Source organism: Cetorhinus maximus, chromosome 20 (assembly GCF_964194155.1).
Source record: "Cetorhinus maximus chromosome 20, sCetMax3.hap1.1, whole genome shotgun sequence".
Classification (NCBI taxonomy): Eukaryota; Metazoa; Chordata; class Chondrichthyes; order Lamniformes; family Cetorhinidae; genus Cetorhinus; species Cetorhinus maximus.
The window spans coordinates 31,620,173-31,638,890 of record NC_135898.1 but is presented as its reverse complement, the minus strand read 5'-3'; the positions used below and the strand labels follow the sequence as shown (position 1 = coordinate 31,638,890).

Genomic DNA, 18,718 nt, shown 5'->3' with positions numbered 1-18,718 from the left:
AACATCAGTGGTAGGGAAACTATTGGAAAAAAATTCTGAGGGACAGGATTAACCTCCACTTGGAGAGGCAGGGATTAATCACTAATAGTCAGCATGGCTTTGTCGGGGGGAGATCATGTCTAACAAATTTGGTTGAATTTTCCGAGGTGGTGACTAGTTGTGTAGATGAGGGTAGTGCAGTTGATGTAGTCTACATGGACTTCAGTAAGGCTTTTGAAAAGGTCCTGCATGGGAGACTAGTGAAGAAGGTAAGAGCCCATGGAATCCAGGGCAATTTGGCAAATTGGATCCAAAATTGGCTTAGTGGCAGGAAGCAGAGGGTGATGGTTGAAGGTTGTTTTTGTGATTGGAAGCCTGTGACGAGTAGTGTACCGCAGGGATCGGTGCTGGGGCCCTTGCTGTTTGTAGTATACATTAATGATTTAGACGTGAATATAGGAGGTATGATCAGTAAGTTTGCAGATGACATAAAAATTGGTGTCGTAAATATTGAGGAGGAAAGCCTTAGATTACAGGACTATATAGATGGGCTGGTAAGATGGGCAGAGCAGTGGCAAATGGAATTTAATCCTGAAGAGTGAGGTGATGCATTTTGGGAGGACTAACACAGCAAGGGAATAAACAATGAACGGTAGGACCCTGGAAAGTACAGAGGATCAGAAGGCCCTTGGCGTGCATGTCCATAGATCCCTGAAGGCAGCAGCACAGGTAAATGATAAGGCATATAGGATACTTGCCTTTATTAGCCGAGGCATAGAATATAAGAGCAGGGAGGTTATGTTGGAGCTGTATATAACGCTGGTTAGGCCACAACTCGAGTACTTCCTATAGTGTGGCATTCTGGTTGCCACACTATAGGAAGGATGTGATTGCACTAGAGTGGGTGCAGAGGAGGCTCACCAGGATGTTGCCTGGGCTGGAGTGTTTCAGCTATGAAGAGAGACTGGATAGGCTAGGATTGTTTTCCTTAGAGCAGAGAAGGCTAAGGGGGGACCTGATAGAGGTTTACAAAATTATGAGGGGCATAGGGTAGATAGGAAGAAACTTTTCCCCTCAGTGGAGGTGTCAATAACCAGGGGGCATAAATTTAAGGTAAGGGGCAGGAAGTTTAGAGGAGATTTGCGGAAAAATGTTTCACCCAGAGGGTGGTTGGAATCTGGAACACACTGCCTGAGGTGGTGGTAGAGGCAGGAACCCTCACAACATTTAAGAAGTATTTAGGTGAGCACTTGAAATGCCATAGCATACAGGGCTACGGGCCAAGTGCTGGAAAATGGGATTAGAATATATAGGTGCTTGATGGCCGGCATGGACATGATGGGCCGAAGGGCCTGTTTCTGTGCTGTCTCTGACTCTAACCTTTCACCAAACCAGTGCAAGCTCTGTCCTTATTAAATGGAAGGGAAATTTACTGTAGAAATGAATTGTGGAAAATCAATTTAAAGAGGAGGGAACTGACTGCTTCAACATTTTCACATTTTAAGTTAGCATACCCAATGGAATCAGTCTTTTCAGAAGTCTGCAAGGTTAAAAATTTACTGCTGATGAAATTGTGCATACAGTATTTGTAATTTGCTCAGTTAGATATTGATATCAAATTCTTAAAGTTGAAGGTAATTTCATGTGTTCTTATTACACAGGAGATTTATCCTGGTCAGTTCCAGCCATCTCTTTGTCACAAATTTATAGCCTTGCTGGATAAGCAAGAGAGGCTGCTGCGGAATTACACCCAGAACATAGATACCCTGGAGCAGGTTGCTGGCATTCGCAGGATTGTCGAGTGTCATGGTTAGTTGAGGATAATCTCTTAACTAGGTACTAAATTTACTGAATGAGTCTTGCAGCACCATCCCCTGCCTCCCACCCCAGCTATTGCACACTTTCACGAGCAGTAGGCACTTTAATTTGTATTTCCTGCGTGTGAGCTAAATATAATAGTCAAAGCAGCTCAGAGGTCTAACTGAAAAATACAAGTTGACAAATGTGTCAAGCTCCTGTTAAACACATGGTCTCTGTGACCTTGCATTTCAAGTACAAGGTTACACGGTTCCATTTAGTGGCTTGAATTTGAAGCCTAGCATTCCGTATCACTTTGGCGTCATGCCATCTACATTCTGTCACTTCTCACTTGGCCTGGCAGATGATAGGATCGTGTGTGGGGCCAACCTCTTTGTTTGGTTTTGGGGAGTGGGACAAGAAATGCTGACCTTGTCTGGTGTTCCCTTCTCCGACCAAGATAAACACAATCGAGTTTGTAGCCCACTGGAGGAGAGCCAGAGACCAGGAAAGGTCAAAACTAAGAGACGATTGATTTTTGTGATTTTAAATCTAAAATTGTTACTTGGAGAAAGATTTTCTTGTATATTGCTGAGTAATAATGTAAATTCTGTATGTGAAATGTTGGACTCCTTTGTTCTAACATCGTGTTAGGGGAACCATTAACTTGGATCTGTTTGTAGCTTTGGATTTGCTATAGTTTCCAGGCTAAGCATCCACACACTATTCTATCTACTAATATATTTTTGTAAGAAATTTTTGATGTTGAATTGTAGACAAAATGTTGCTTTGTTTTCTGAAATTTTTCTCTAGGCTCATTTGCGATGGCTTCTTGTCTAATGTGCAAGTATAAGGTCGATTGTGAAACAATTAGAAAAGATGTTTTCAATCAGGTAAGAAGGAAGCTGAGTTTGTTCTTGTTGAAGATTTTGTTTTATTCGGTCTTTGGAGTGAAATCATTGAAATCAACAGTCTATTCTTGGTTATGTAATCAGGCCTGCCTTTCCTTCGTACTCTGATGAAGAAGTGATGCATTGGCACCAGGTTTCTCCCTGCCCAGGAGCCTGAGCAGGCTATCTGTTTTCGAGCCACACTCTATGTAGCTCTTGTGCTAACCAGTGGCAGGCATGCATACCTGTGTTTTGGTTGATAAGTCAACCCAGTTTTTCCTCTGCCTAAGGAATTATTTGGTCACTGAATGTGGAGACTTGACAGCTGCTACTATCCACATTCTACCTTCCCTGGCACAGTACACCAATATGCTGTACCACTAGATTGTCTGAATTTTTTGTACCAGGACCAATTGTAAACCAATATATGCTTGTTGAGAAATGTGTGTGTCTATGAGCAGAATAGTTTGTAGTGTGGAATTAATTTGTGTATTCTGTTCCTTACCAGGTAGTGCCCCAGTGCCCGAGATGTCCTCCTGATGTTCCTCTTGCCATTATGAAGCCAGATATAGTGTTCTTTGGAGAAAACTTACCAGAGCAATTTCACAGGAGTATGAAATATGACAAAGACGAGGTTGATCTCCTAATTGTGATTGGATCTTCCTTAAAAGTGCGGCCAGTGGCTCTCATTCCAAGTAAGAAATCCAACCCATTAATTATGCCGATAGACTGCGTGTGCTGCTCAGGGTCTATCACAGAGATGTTTGACAGAGGTGGAAAAAGGAGCTCCCTGACTTGCTGAGTGTTTCAATTATTTTCTGTTTTTATTTGAAATACATGAAGGTGAGAGTCTACATTCAAAACAATTCCAACAGTGTAACACATTAAAGAATGGGCTGTCTAGATTTGACACCGAACCAACCCTTTATATTTACAATACACTGGTGACTTGGACTCTCCATTGTTTCCTGTAGGTGTTTAGCTTTTGGTGCATTTTTAAATTTGCACTTGAGGCTGGAGTTAGGAACATAGGAAGTAGGTGCAGGAGAAGACCGTTCAGCCCCTTGAGCCTGCTCTGCCATTCAGCTAGGGCATGGCTGATCTCCTACCTCAATGCCCTTTTCCTGCACTATCCCCATATCCCTTGATATCTTTAATATCTAGAAATCTATCAACCCCGGTCTTGAACATACTCAATGACTGAGCCTCCACAGCCCTCCAGGGGAGAGAATGCCAAAAATTCACCATCCTCTGAGTGAAAAAAACTCCTCCTCACTTCAGTCCTAAATAGCTTACCCCTTATTCTGACACTGTCCCCTGGTTCTAGACCCCTCCCCACCCCAACCAGGGGAAACACCTTTCCTGCATCTACCCTGTTGAGCCCTATAAGAATTTTGTACTCATCAATGAGATCACCTCTCATTCTTCTATTCTCTAGAGAATGTAGGCCCAGTCTCCTCAATTTCTCCTCATAGGATAATCCCACCATCCCAGGGATCAGTCTGGTGAACCTTTGTTGCACCCCCTTCTATGGCAAGTATATCCTTCCTTAAATAAGTAGACCATAACAGTACACAATACTCCAGGTGTGGTCTCACCAATGTTCTATACAATTGCAACAAGAATCTTTACTCCCGTACTCAAATCCTCTTGCAATAAAGGCCAACATACCATGCTTGCTGCACTTGTATGTTAGCTTTCAGTGACTTGTGAACAAGGACACCCAGGCCCTTTTGGACAGCAACACTTCCCAATCTCTCTCCATTTAAGAAATACTCTGCATTTCTGTTTTTCCTACCAAAGTGGATAACCTCATATTTTTCCACATTATATTACATCTGCCACATTCTTGCCTACTCACTTAGCCTGTTTAAATCCCCCTTGAAGCTCCTTTGCACCCTCCTCTTAACTCTCATTCCCACCTAGTTTTATGTCAACATCAAACTTGGAAATATTACATTTGGTCCCCACATCCAAATCATTGATATAGATTGTGAATAGCGGGGGCCCAAGCACTGATCCTTGCAGTACCCCACTAGTCACAGCCTGCCAACCTGAGAATGAACCGTTTATTCCTACTCTCTGTTTTCTGTCCATTAACCAGTTCTCAGTCCGTGCCAGTATATTACCCCCAATCCCATGTGCTCTAATTTTGCTTACTAACCAGCTGTTTGAGGCCTGTTCGCAAGCCTTCTGAAAATCCAAACACACCTCATCCACTGGTTGCTCCTTATCTATTCTGCTAGCTACAATTCAACAGTTTTGTCAAACATGGTTTCCCTTTCATGAATCCATGTTGATTCTGCCCAATCCTACCATCATTTTCTAAGTGTCCAGTTATCACATCCTTTGTAATAAATTCTAGCATTTTCCTGACCACTGATGTCAGGCTAACAGACCTGTAGTTCCCCATTTTCTCTCTCCCTCCTTAAATAGTGTGGTTACATTTGTTACCTTCCAACCTACAGCAGCCATTCTAAAGAAGATGATCAACACTCTGGGATGTAGATCATCGGGTCCAGAGATTTTATTAACTTTCAGTCCCATTAATTTCTCCAGTTTTACGAATAGTTTCTTTCAGTTCCTCATTCTCCCCAGTCCCTTGGTTCTCTAGTATTCCTGGGAGGTTTTTTGTATCTTACTCCAATAAGACACACAAAATATTTGTTGACTTTCTCTGTCATTTAAGTAAACTTATTCCCCATTATAAATTCTCCTGTCTGTGGTGGCCCACATTTGCCTCTGCTAATCTTTTCCTTTTTACATAATCTTTTCCATTTTTATGTTTCTTGCTGGTTTACTTTTCTTTTTTCTTTATCAGTTTGTTGGTCCTCCTTTGCTGAATTCTGAAATGCCCCCAGTCCTCAGGCTTACTACTTTTTTGGCAACTTTATAAGCCTCTTCCTTTGAACTAATACAATCTTTAACTTGTTAGCCATGATTGGATCATGTTCCCTGCTGAGTTTTTGTGTCTCAAGGAATGCAAATTTGTTGAAAACCATGCAATAGAGTCATAAAGTTATACAGAACAGAAACAGGCCCTTCGGCCCATCGTGTCCATGCCGGCCATCAAGCACCTATCTATTCTAATCCTATTTTCCAGCACTTGGCCCATAGCCCTGTATGCTGTGGTGTTTCAAGTGCTCGTCTAAATACTGCTTAAATGTTGAGGGTTCCTGCCTCTACCACCCCCTCAGGCAGTGTGTTCCAGATTCCAACCACCCTCTGGGTGAAACATTTTTCCTCAAATCCCCTCTAAATCTTCTGCCCCTTACCTTAAATCTATGCCCCCTGGTTTTCCCCTCTGCTGAGGGGAAAAGTTTCTTCCTATCTACCCTATCTATGCCCCTCGTAATTTTGTAAACCTCTATCAGGTCCCCCTCAGCTTTCTCTGCTCTAAGGAAGACAACCCTAGCCTATCCAGTCTCTCTTCATAGCTGAAACACTCCAGCCCAGGCAACATCCTGGTGAGTCTCCTCTGCACCCTCTCTAGTGCAATCACATCCTTCCTATAGTATGACAGCCAGAACTGCACACAGTACTCCAGTTGTGGCCTAACTAGCGTTTTATACAGCTCCAACATAACCTCCCTGCTCTTATATTCTATGCCTTGACTAATAAAGGCAAGTATCCCATGTATTAATTAATTCTTTAAATGCTAGTCATTACCTGTCTCCTGTCATACCTTTTAATGTAGTTTTCCAATCTACCACAGACAGTTTGCCCCTGGTACATTTGTAGTTTCCTTTCATTAGATTTGAGGCCTTAGTTTCGGATTTAACTATTTGATTTTGAAACTTAATGTAAAATTCTAAAATTATGGTCGCTGTTCCTGAGAGGCTCCTTTGCAGCAAGCTTATTAATTAGCCCTTTCTGATTGCACAATACTAGATCCAAAAAAGCCCATTCTCTAGTTGGTTCTTCAACATACTAGGGAACGAGCTCATATTCATTCCAGGAATTTGACCTTTCATGCTAACTAGGTGTACCCAGTCTCTATGTAGATTGAAATTCCTTGTGAATATTATCCTTGTTACATGCATCTCTAACTACCTGATGTACACTGTGCCCTGCATTACCGCCACTGTTTTGTGGCCTGTAAACGACTGCCAAAGTTTGCTGCTCCTTGCTGTTTCTTAGATCCATCCAAACTGAGTCCACAGCTTAATCTTCCGATCTAAGATCCTCATTCACTAACGTTCTTCCTGTGGTGCATTCAATTTGTACCACATTACATGCATTTTTGCAATCTTTACATACTTAGTCTGTGAACTGATGCCCTTTGCACAAGTTTTTGAAACAGGAGTAAGTCGTGTGTTCTGTTTTTATCAACTTCCTGTGTCAAATTCTTAGTCTAAGGATGCTGGTACTGATGACCAGGCACTGGTCTTCGGACTCTGGAAATTGGGATTTCTACCTAAACTGATTGGATAAAAGTGCCTTCTGACCTTTCACCATAAGGGGTTTGCATGAAATGAGTTTTGATAATCTCAAGCCAGCTTTCTAGAAAGGTATGGTCACACTGATTTGTACCCTTGATTTCTAATATCGGAAGGGAAAAGGGCCTCACAGAGAAGTGTGGGAAATGGGGATAATGTCACACTGGTGCTGTTCTGAACATTGAGACTAAGGAATGTTGTTAATGCAGGATGAAGGGAGATTTATTTTGGAGGTTTGGGATACTGAGTCCACATAAATTGCGAAAGTCCAAAAGTATGTCCAAAGCGGAAATCAGCAGAAGTAACTTGACATTGTTTGCATGAATTGCTAATTGGAAATCTATCTCAGTTCGTAATGTTAAAGAGTGAGAGATAGTATACCTGTGCAAGATATCCACCTACTTTTCGTTTTTGACATTAATACTGCCTGATGTCTACTTGTAACTACCACAAGTTGCATCTGAACTTGCTCTGTGTTCTTGATTGTAGTTGGCATGTGCAAGTGGTGGAGTTGTGATTTAAAAATCTTTGCTTTTCTGAATGCAATGACTCATTTTGTAGAACAGTTCCATGAGCAATGGTTGCTATTTTTGGAAGTGTGAGCAGTGCATGTTGGGCCGTTGGTCCCTGGGGACTACCACAGCTGAAGATGAAACATGTCGCAACCTCCCCAAGTGCACACAGTCAGCAAGGGTTTCCAGTGTATAAAGTTCCGTTTATTATTGGCCTTCTGCACTTTGACCCAGCCCAGTTGAAACGAGACAAACTAATTCTTTCCAGCAGCTGCCCAACCCATTTAGTGTGGAGTAAGGATTTCTGGCTATGCACAGCTCTGTGCCGTATTAAGGGGCCATCAGAAAAAAACTGGGCTACATCTTATTTTAACTTCAAAATAAAGCCTTTTCTTATTCTTTATGGGATGTAAGCATCACTGGGTAGGTCAGCATTTGTTGCCCATCCTTGATTGCCCTTGAGAGTGATGTGGTGAGGTGGTGAGTGACCTTCTTGAACTGCTGCAGTCCATGTGGTGTGGGGTACACCTACAGTGCTGTTAGGAAGGGAATTCCAGGAACAACGATATAGTTTATATACTCCCACAGCTTTGATTTATAATTAATGGTTTGAAATTGAAAATGTATTTTGAAATCCCATTTGTAAGTATATGAAAAAAAACTGCAGAAGCAGGAAATTTTGAAAGGCAAATGGAAAAAGCTGGAAACATCTAGAGAGTCAGTCAGCATTTGTGGAAAGAAGAGGCAAATTGAAACTTCAGTTGTGGCCCCTTCATCAGAACTCAGTTACACACCTTTGGTCAGAGTTTCCAGCTAATGCCATTGTGTAATTGTGTACTTTTCTTGTAATATAACCCTCACTCTGTTAATTGATTTTAATGCAGGCTCAATACCACACCATGTACCTCAGGTGCTGATTAATAGGGAGCCCCTGAATCACCTTAACTTTGATGTGGAACTGCTGGGCGATTGTGATGTTGTCATTAATGAGCTATTTCATCGTTTGGGTGGAGAGTTTGAAGAGCTTTGCAGCATTCCAGTAAAACTGACAGAAATCACAGAAAAACCCCCACGATTGCAAAAAGAATCAAAATGTCTGTCATTTGATCTCCCTCCCACTCCTCCTGTTTTAACAGAAGATTCTAGTTCGTGTGAACAAGAAATGGAGTCTCACAAACTGATAACCAGAAAAGGTTCTACAGTTAAAAGTTATGAACCCATTGCAGAATCCACTACCAGTTGTGCAAAAGAAACTCCAGAGGAATCGGAGATGGAAAGAATTTTTTATGAGAAGGAACTGGAGAGCAAGACCCCTGTGGCAGAAAGTTCTGGAAATTGTACCAGCAATTTACATGTCACGCAACTTGTTGAGGGTAGTTGTCCAAACACTGAACACCGTATTCCAAGTGATATAAAACATGCTAAGGAAACGCTAAAAAAAAGCTGGGGCAGTAAATATCCAAAAGAGCAAATCAGCAAGCGATTGGTTGGTAAGTCATGCTAGTAGACAATTGCCCTGTTTTTAGATCTGTGTGCATTCTTGAGTGTTGATGTATTCTGTGTAACGGCCAACAATGGCTAGTGACCAAGGCTGGGTTGACCAGCAACCCACCAATAGAGATCGATGAACAAATGCATAAAATGCCAGTGTTTCCCTCTTTGTTGTCCCTTGCTGGTGATTACCTTCTGGCGCCACATCAAAGATTATGACATGGTGTAGGAGGCAACATATTGACATGGATAAAGGATTGGTTGGCTAACAGTAAGCAGAATAGGGATAAATGGGTCAAGCTTGACAAGTGGAGTGCCACAGGGATCATTTCTGGGGCCTCAACTATTTACAATGGACATAATGATTTGGATTAAGGGACTGAATGTATGGTAGCTAAATTTGCCAATGACACCAAGACAAATAGGAAAGTAAGTTGTCAAGAGGAGGTAGAGAGCCTGCAAAGGAATATAGACACATTAAGTGAGGGCAAAAATTTGGCAAATGGAGTATAATGTGGGAAAATGTGAACTTGTCCACTTTGGCAGGAAGAATAGAAAAGCAGCATACTACTTAAATAGAGATAGATTGCAGAACTCGGAGGTACAGAGGGTGTTCTGGTACATGAATCACAAAACGCTAGAATATAGGTACAACAAGTTAATAGGAAGGCCAGTGGAATGTTGGCATTTATTGCAAGGGGAATGGAATATAAAAGTAGGGAAGTTTTACTACAACTGTACAGGGTGTTGGTGAGACCACATCTGGAATACTGTGTACAGTTTTAGCCTCCTTATTTGAAAAAAAGTTATAATTGCATTGGAAGCAGTTCAGGAAGGTTCACTTCTGGGAGGTTGGGCCTATACCCATTGGCGTGTATAACATGTGTATTGAAACACAAGATCCTGAGGGTTTTGATAGTGTGGATACTGTGAGGATGTTTCCGCTTGCAGGAGAGACTAGAACCAGCGGACACAGTTTAAGAATAAGTGGTCTTCCGTTTAAAATGGAGATGAGAAATTTTTTCTCTCGAAGGGTCGTTAGTATGTGGAATTCTCTTCCTCAGAAAGCAGGGGAAGCTGGGTCATTGAATTTATTGTAGGCCGAATTAGATTTTTGATAGACAAGGGAGTCGAGGGTTTAGGGGCGGGTGGGGGCATAAGGCAAAATGGAGTTGAGACAACAACCAGATCAACCATGATCTTATTGAATGACAGAGTAGGCTCGAAGGGCTGAATGGCCTACTCCTGCACCTAAGCCCTATGTTCCTATGTATCTTGTCCAAGTTCCTCATAATATATACATGGGCATAGACATTAACTGTTGGTAGGCTGTTTGAACCTAGGAGTCATGACAACCAAGTCCAGTCCCTGCCTCACTCCCAGCACTGGATAGCAATCAGGGGTGGAATTCATCCTTGTTACCTCTCCTGCCCCACTCTTAACCCAGCTGGTGCCAATTGTAATAACTACTGGCCAGTGTGTGTGGCCCAGTTATATGCCAGCTTTACCAACCTACCACCAAGAAGCTGGTGAAAGAACTTTCACAGCTACAAAGACACTGTTAGATAGGAAGAACAATGTGATGATTACAAACTGCCTGGTGTAGGAGATTTTAAAAACTCTCTGCTAATAGGGAGAAAGAAAGCCTGCAGCCATTGTCTAGAATGAGGTTTTTTGTAAAGCTGAGTGGTCCCTTTTGCTGCATGGTTTATGGTAAATGGATATCTGATGCTCATGGAAAGTCATCACCATTCTTGTGTCTCTAAACAAAGCGACTGAGAAATCCACACATGAAATATGGGTTCTTACATAGTAACATCTCACAATTTGCTAATGTTAGTAGATCCAATAGTAGCTTTCAAAAGAAAATTCGATAAATACTTGAAGCAGCAAAAATTGTAGGATTACGGGGAAAAAGCAATGGAAAGGGGCTAACCAGATTTGTCTCTGAAATAGTTGGTGCACACTTGCTGCGCTGCATGGCCTCCTTCTGTGTTGCACTCATCTAAGGTGTGGTGGCTTGTGTCATTGTGGACTCACTGGCCTGCAGCAAGGTGGGCCAGCCAGTTTGCCAAAGTTGGGGGTGGGGAGGAGGCGGTGGGGGGTGGTTGCGAGGTGCGTGGGATGGCTGGCTTGTACCGGGGGGTAGGATGGCCAGTTTTTGACGAGGCAGGGGTGTGCAGGATGGATGGTCATTTTGTACTGAGGTTGAGGGGGGGGAGTGGGTGGTGGTGGGCCAGTTGGTTTGTGCCATGGTGGGTATGGGGAGGATGGAGAACGGGACAACCCGTTTGTGCTGGGGACGGGGTGGTTGAGTTCGACCAGTTTGCGCCAAGGCAGTGCTGTGTAGGAGGGGTGGTGGTAGCGGGGAGAGACAGGGCAACCAGCTTGTACTGAGGTGGGGAGGATGGTTGGGCCAGCCAGTTTGTGCTGAGGTGGGGACGGGACAGCCGGTTTGCGCAGGGGCATGGGGGTTGGGGGCGGCTAGTTTGTGCCAAGGCAGGGGAGATGGGGGACAGAACAGCTGGCCAATTTGTGCACAGCACGTTCCCACAAACAGTTCCATGATAATGACCAGATAATCTTCAGTGAGGCTGGTTGAGGAATAAACATGGTCCAGTACAGTGAAGGGAATCCCCACCCCCACCTCCCCATCACTTTTCGACCTAGTGTCAGCGGATTTTTTTATCTCCTGATTGGTATATGGATCCTCAATTTATCAACTAATCCAAAAGGTGGCACCTCCAGCAATGTAGCACTCCCTCAGTACTGAAGCGTTTTCAGTCTGCTTGAGTTTGTGGTGTTGGTCTTGTGACTTACAAGTCCTATTCGCTGAGTCACAGCTGACACTGTAAAACAGATCATATATTTAAACTCGGCCTGTTGATTCAGTGAGCCTTAAATCGAAATAAAGGGGAAAACTTTCCGAAGGAACTCACAGATTCAAAGATGAAGGTTATTTGAATGATGAGCTGGATTGTGTATGTGTAAAATGTTTTTGGATACAGGAAATGGGCAGGTTTCTTCGTTTGCTTCTTCATATCTAATTCCTGCCATTTGGTCAGTGTAATGGAATTTAAGAAAGTAATAAAGAGCATTGTGCACAGTTATCCAGTTGTTTACATTGCTCACTCAACTACAGAACCCAGATATAATTATGGAGCCCATACATTCAGTTCTAAACTTTGAAGATTTTACATTGCAGATAGAGGTGTTGGGTGTGGATTAACTGACTATTGTACTACAATGACCTTAATGCATGTAAATTTCTCCGTTTTCAGATTCCCAGTATCTGTTTTTGGCACCCAATCGCTACATTTTCCATGGTGCCGAAGTCTACTCAGACTCTGAGGGAGATGAGGCTTCATCTTCTGGCAACAGTGACAATGAGTCCTGTAGCAGCAGAAGTGTTGGTGACGGAGAAGAGGAGAGTGATGTTGAAGAATTTTATCATGAGCTAGAGGAGGAAGGTAGAACTCCATACGGAGCTGATGGGGTGTACTTTGGGACTGAGAGTGAGCATTTTGGAGATGGCGATGTGTTGAGTGAGTCAGTTGAAAACCCCATGCAAGGTGAATGTGAAGATACTAATCTCCTGGAGTAAGAGGCACATTGCATGATTCTGTTATGTTACGCTATCCACCAGCATTAAGCCACTTTTAGGACAATTTTTCTAGCCAGTGAGCTGTCCTGGACGTACAATGGCTGGTAATGATCATGCAGAACTTCAGTCTGAAACTTCCTGTTCAGTCTATCATACACTGAAAACACTAGATGATCTTTATTAGCTACTTTTCACTGAATATGGTACATCTACCAAATACGAATCTTGCATATTTGGACAACCATTTAATACTGAGTTCATTGGCATTGCCTTTATTGTAAACTTTTATTTTTATGGCGGGGGGCAGGGAGTCTCTTCCCTGCCAAAATGTTTCACTTTGTTTTAGTTTTTTTTATCCATTTTGATTTAAATGCTTTGAGGTGTACAGCTATTTAATATAGTTCTTCAGAAGTTAAAATGAATGTTCTGTACATATTTTTGTGTGTGCTTGTTCAAAAGCCATTTAATTGCTGAAAAGGATAAAAGGGAACAGGTAAAAAGACCAAAGAACAGCAGGAAATCTCAATGACTAGAGCTGCAACAGAAGTTTAAGAAGCTCTGTTGCAGAATTTATTTTAGAGCAGTGGGTGGTTTGTTGAAGCATATTACATTTTGTTTTTCCAGTTTGTATCTTCTCTCATGAAACAGTAGTTATAATGTTTTCTATGAGATGAGCTGGCAGCTAATTTATACACCAAGGTTACTATTTTTCATTGAGCTTAAGCTGTATATTAGAAGCTGGTAAGTACCTTTGAGGCATACTCAAGTTGAGTGGATTTAAGAACATTTTTACAATATGTAGCCTTATAGAGATTTGTAGGGTTTGCTCTTGGTGCCAGTTCTGCGCAGACCTGGTTCCAGGTTTGGTACGTAGCAGATTCATGTCGTTCCTTGCATTTTCTTCCTGTGGAAATGAGATGTAAAGTGTGTAATTTTAAAAAATAACTGAAATGTTTGGACACCATTGCAGAATTGAAGATGGAACACTGAAGTAAGACTGAGCTCTAGTTCCTGCTGAAGTGCCTACATTCTGACTCCCCATTGTATTGGAAGGCTAAATTATTTCCTTTAACTTTTTTGACCTATTGTTAATTACAAAGAATAAGCAGAGCAGTTTAATGAAACCTTAAATAACCTGCCAGATATGAATTATGCAAATTTTTTTTTACACAAATGTTTTGTTAAATAGGTCCTTTATAATGTGTTGGTCTAGCATTAGACTGATTCTATATTCTGCCGAATAAATAGTGTAAGTACAGCCTGGCATATAGAAGAAATCTTTGTTTAAACATTAAAATGGGTGTATTACATTTTGCTAAAAATTTATAAGAATAAAAATCTAGCTGAGGATGTTAGAAATTTGTAAAGGGTTTTGTTTTGTAATGATCCCATTCAGTGAAAGAGCTAAATGTTTTGACTTATTTTTGCACTCTACAAGAACTAAACTAAAATTTGGCTTGGAGACAAATTTCTCTCCTCGCCCCATCCATATCTGGGGCACTGCCATTTTGACACATCTGGAATTGTTTATCTCAATGTTTTTTTTAATATGGCATAAATCGCCTTTTTATTTTGTACTCTGATTTCCAGAGATACCGTTCACTGTTCTTCAAATGTGTAAAGCTCTACCTAGTTTTTATTGGGGAAGGGGGAGGTGGGGGAAATTAAAAAGAGAAGCATGGTTAAAAACCTCCAACAATTAAAAAGTTTGGTAAAATATGACTATAAATGCTTTCCATTGTGCTAGTCTTGGCTTTGACTGATGTGAGAGAGAAAAACTTTGCTAACCCCAGTTATCTCAAGGTAATGCAGCACTGTGGCAGATTTAGATCCGTATGTTATGTTCTTTTTGTTCTTCAGCTGAGAAACAACAGAGGCCGCTACTGCCTATGTCCAATCTGGTTTACCCTGGAATATAGGGGGGGGTCAGGGGGAGAAGTTATTTGCATAGTGGTGCTTCAAGTTTCTTATGTTGATTCCTGGGACTGACAGTGCCATGGATCACTACCTGCACAACAATCCTCATCGATATCATTGAAGAAATTTTGTAGCATGATCTGATTTATGGTCAACAAAGTTTGATGTATAGAACATAGGCTACATCTGTTCTGTTATTTTGCAGTACAGTGTTCAAATTATTTCTCTGTCCTTTGTACATACCGAATGATTAATGTGTTCAAACTACTTTTATAAGGAGAGGTTATTAGAAGGTGACTTGTTTTCAGATACAAAAACAATTTCGTACTTAAAAGTTTTAGGTCTTGAATTTTTTTATGCATTTAACATCCTACGATTTGAATTTGCAAACTTTTACAAAGCAAATGCTTTTTGAGATTAAAAAGGACTGTTGGAATACTGTGACTAATGGAAATGTTCTGCTAATTTAAACTAAATTTCAAAAGCTTGTTCTTGTTCCATATAACACAGTCTCTGTTCTCTGTGCTTCTCTTTTATGATGTATTTGAAAGGATAATATATTGCAATAAATCTCCTTCATAAATTATTTTGCTTTAGATTCATTAATTGAAATTTCCTCTGAAGAGCTACCTTGCTACGCTGAGACACCATTAGTTTGGTTCTGAGGTGCAGCCATTTCCTCTGCAGTCGATAGTTTACCATTTTCTATTGATACCAGTCAGTTTCTTTCATTATATAGAAGAATCTGTTGCAGAATGTTAGTACATTAAAATATGTATAATTTTGGTAAGTCTGTAAGCCATTTGTTGTTAGCCACTATTTATCCAAAATGTTTGCAAAGATACAACAGAAATTGAATGTGTGGAACATAGTTGGTTAAATTAGCCCAAATCTCTCTTTTCTTTCCCAAGCATTTTAGAAATATAATCTATAATAGCATGTAACAAAAGCTGTTGGACTATAATGGTGATTTCATTAATTTCTCTGCATTTTGGTTGAAAGTGGGATGTACCACCTCATTCCATAATTGAGCAAGCTTCAGATTTTGTTGAAGGTTGCATCTAGTGCCAACTAAATTGCAGGGAGCAAACATTCCCCCCCACCCCCATGCACAGTTCTAGCTGTTTTTCCATGACATCATATTCAGCAATTGCATCCTCTTCAGTTTCCAGTCTTGCATGTGTTCCTGGTAAAGGTGGCAGTGGAGGACTTGTCCCGGGAAAGCAATGGCCAAAAGCAGAGCGAGACTGTCCTGGGAGCAATGTGACAGTGAGGCCACCAATTATGGTGGTTTTGTGAAACACGAGTTAATGTTTTCCACTAATAAGATGTTGCAGTCAAGCCAAAAAGACACCCTGCTTACCACACAAATCAGTAATGTGGTATATGAATTTCAGTGCCAACGTGATGCCAGGTTTGTAGGCCATACATCTCAAAGACTGGTGAATCATATCAAACAGCACCTCTCTTTGGCTGATCGCACACATGTGGCTACTGCATAGTAACAGTGTGAAACAGCTAGCTTCACTTGCTCAAATTTGAGACGCTTTACCCTTCCAGGATAATCTGAGGTAGATTGGGCACTTATCAGGACCGAAAGCAGTAGCCTTAGGCTCATTCATGAGTTTGCACGATATACTGTGAGGAATAGTCTGACCAGGGTAGCCATTATTCCACGGGGTGGCTTTGATGCAACCTGTTTCAGCATCAAGTTTGCTGGTGAGCAAGTGGCTCGGGCCCTATTTGAGGTTGCCGATAAGGCCAAACTTATAGCTTTTGGAACTGCTTGAATCCCAATGCGTATAGGTAGGTTTACGATAGACAGTAGGAGAGAACCCATTGACAGATTTCTCAACTAGCACATCGAGGAAAGGGAGGTCATTTGACTGTTCCATTTCAAAAATTTCAAAGATGGAGCCCACGAGGAGTCTAAGGAAATTGTACATGCAAATGTAGATTCAAATATTGCAAATGTATCATCCACATATTGGAAATAGGAAATAAGCAAGGGGTAGGAGGTTATGGATCCTTATTTTTAAAGTGACCCCTAGTTCTAGATTCTTCCACAAAAGGAAACATCCTCTCCACACCCACCCTGCCAAGACCCCTCAGGATCTTGAAGGTTTCAATTAAGTCTCCTCTTACTCTTCTAAATTCCAGTGGATACGGGCCTAACCTGTCCAGCCTTTCCTCATAAGACAACCCACCCATTCCTGGTATTAGTCTAGTAGACTTCTCTGAACTGCTAATGCATTTACATCTTTCTTTAAATAAGGACACTAGTACTGTACACAATACTCCAGATGTCTCACCAATGCCCTGTACACCTGAAGCATAACCTCCCTACTTTTATAACCAATTCCTCTCAAATTATAATATTCAATTAGCTTTCCTAATTACCTGCATACTAACCTTTTGTGATTCATGCATGAGGACAAGCAGATCCCTCTGAATGTCAGAGCTGCAATCTCTCACCATTTAGATAATCTTTTTTATTCTTCCTGCAAAATGAATGATTTCACGTTTGCCCACATTATACTCCACTTGCCAGATCTTTGCCCACTCAACCTACCTATGTCACTTTATAGCCTCCTCACGTCCTCTTCACAATTTGTGTGTGTCATCAGCAAATTTAGCAACCATTCCTTTGGTCCCTTCATCCAAGTCATTTATAAATTGTAAAGTTGAGGCCCCAGCATTGATCCCTGTGGCACACCACTCGTTACATCCCCCCAACCAGAATAAGACCCATTTATGTCAACTCTGCTTTCTGTTAGCTAGCCAATCTTCTATCCATGCTAATGTTACCCCCTACACCATGAGCTTTTATTTTCTGCAATAACCTTTGATGTGGCACCTTATAAAATGCCTTCTGGAAATTAAGTACAGTATGTCCACCAGTCTCCCTTTATCCAGAACACATGACTCCTTCAAAGAACTCCAATAAATTGGTTAAACATGATTTCCCTTTTACAAAACCATGTCGACTCTGCCTGATTTCCTTGAATTTTTCTAAGTGCCCTGTTATAACATCTTTAATAATAGCTTCTAACATTTTTCCTATGACAGATGTTAGGCTAACTGGCCTATAGTTTCCTGCTTTCTGTTTCCCTCCCTTTGGGAAAAGGAGTTATATTTGTTATTTTCCAATCTAATGGAGCCTTCCCCGAATCTAAGGAATTTTGGAAAATTAAAACCAGTGCGTCAACTATCTCACCAGCCACATCTTTCAAGACCTTAGGGTGAAGTCCATTCGGACCTAGGGATTTGTCAGCCCGCAGCCCCAACAATTTACTCAATACCACTTCCCTGGTGATTGGAATTTTCCCGAGTTCCTTCCTCCCTTCCAACTCCTGATTTACAGCTATTCTCTGGATCTTACTTGTGTCCTCTATAGTGAAGAGGAAAGCAACAGGCGCGCACTCTATAGGACCAACACTCACTTGTTGACTCTTATTTAAATATCTATAGAAACTCTTACTATTCGTCTTTATATTACTAGCTAGCTTTCTTTCATACTCTTAATTTTTCCCTCCTTATTAATCTGTCATTTTTTGCTGCTCTTTATATTCTTTCCAACCTTCTGACCTGCCACCTGTCTTTGCGTAATTATATGCTTTTTCTTTAAGTGTGATACTGTCTTTAACTTTTTTTGTTAATCACAGATGGTGGGCCCTCCCCTTAGAATTTTTTCCCCCCAATGGAGCGTATATATTCTGTGTATACTGAAATACCCCTTTAAATGTCTGCCACTGAACTTCTATTGACATATCCCTCAACTTCATTTGCCAATTCATTTTAGCTAGCTCTGCTTTCATGCCCTCAATTGCCCTTAAGTTTAAAATACTAGCCTTGGACGCACTAGTTTCTCCCTCAAAATTAATGTAAAATTAAATCATGATCGCTGCTACCTAGGGGTGCCTTCGCTCGGAGGTTATCAATTAATCCTTTCTCATTGCTTAATACCAGGTCTAGTATAGCCTGCTCTCTGGCTCCAGAATGTGCTGTTCTAAGAAACTATCATGAAAGCATTCTATGAACTCCTCGGGCAGAATCATAAAATGCGTAAAATGATGCATGGTGACGTCG

At 41.3% G+C, this 18,718-nt stretch overlaps 1 protein-coding gene across 7 annotated transcripts in view; it reads left to right on the top strand.

Moving 5' to 3' along the window:
* sirt1 (sirtuin 1) overlaps positions 1-15,215 on the top strand; it is a 43,187-nt gene extending 27,972 nt beyond the window's left edge. For 5 of the 7 annotated variants that reach the window (XM_078565857.1, XM_078565856.1, XM_078565862.1 and 2 more), the window contains exons 5-9: positions 1,641-1,788; positions 2,590-2,669; positions 3,175-3,361; positions 8,502-9,107; positions 12,390-15,215. In XM_078565857.1, the coding sequence (XP_078421983.1) occupies positions 1,641-1,788; positions 2,590-2,669; positions 3,175-3,361; positions 8,502-9,107; positions 12,390-12,712 (1,344 nt within the window). In that variant the 3' untranslated portion in view covers positions 12,713-15,215. The remainder of the gene's footprint in view (positions 1-1,640; positions 1,789-2,589; positions 2,670-3,174; positions 3,362-8,501; positions 9,108-12,389) is intronic. The other 2 variants (XM_078565858.1, XM_078565861.1) reach the window with 2 other exon arrangements.
* Positions 15,216-18,718: the final 3,503 nt, after the last annotated feature.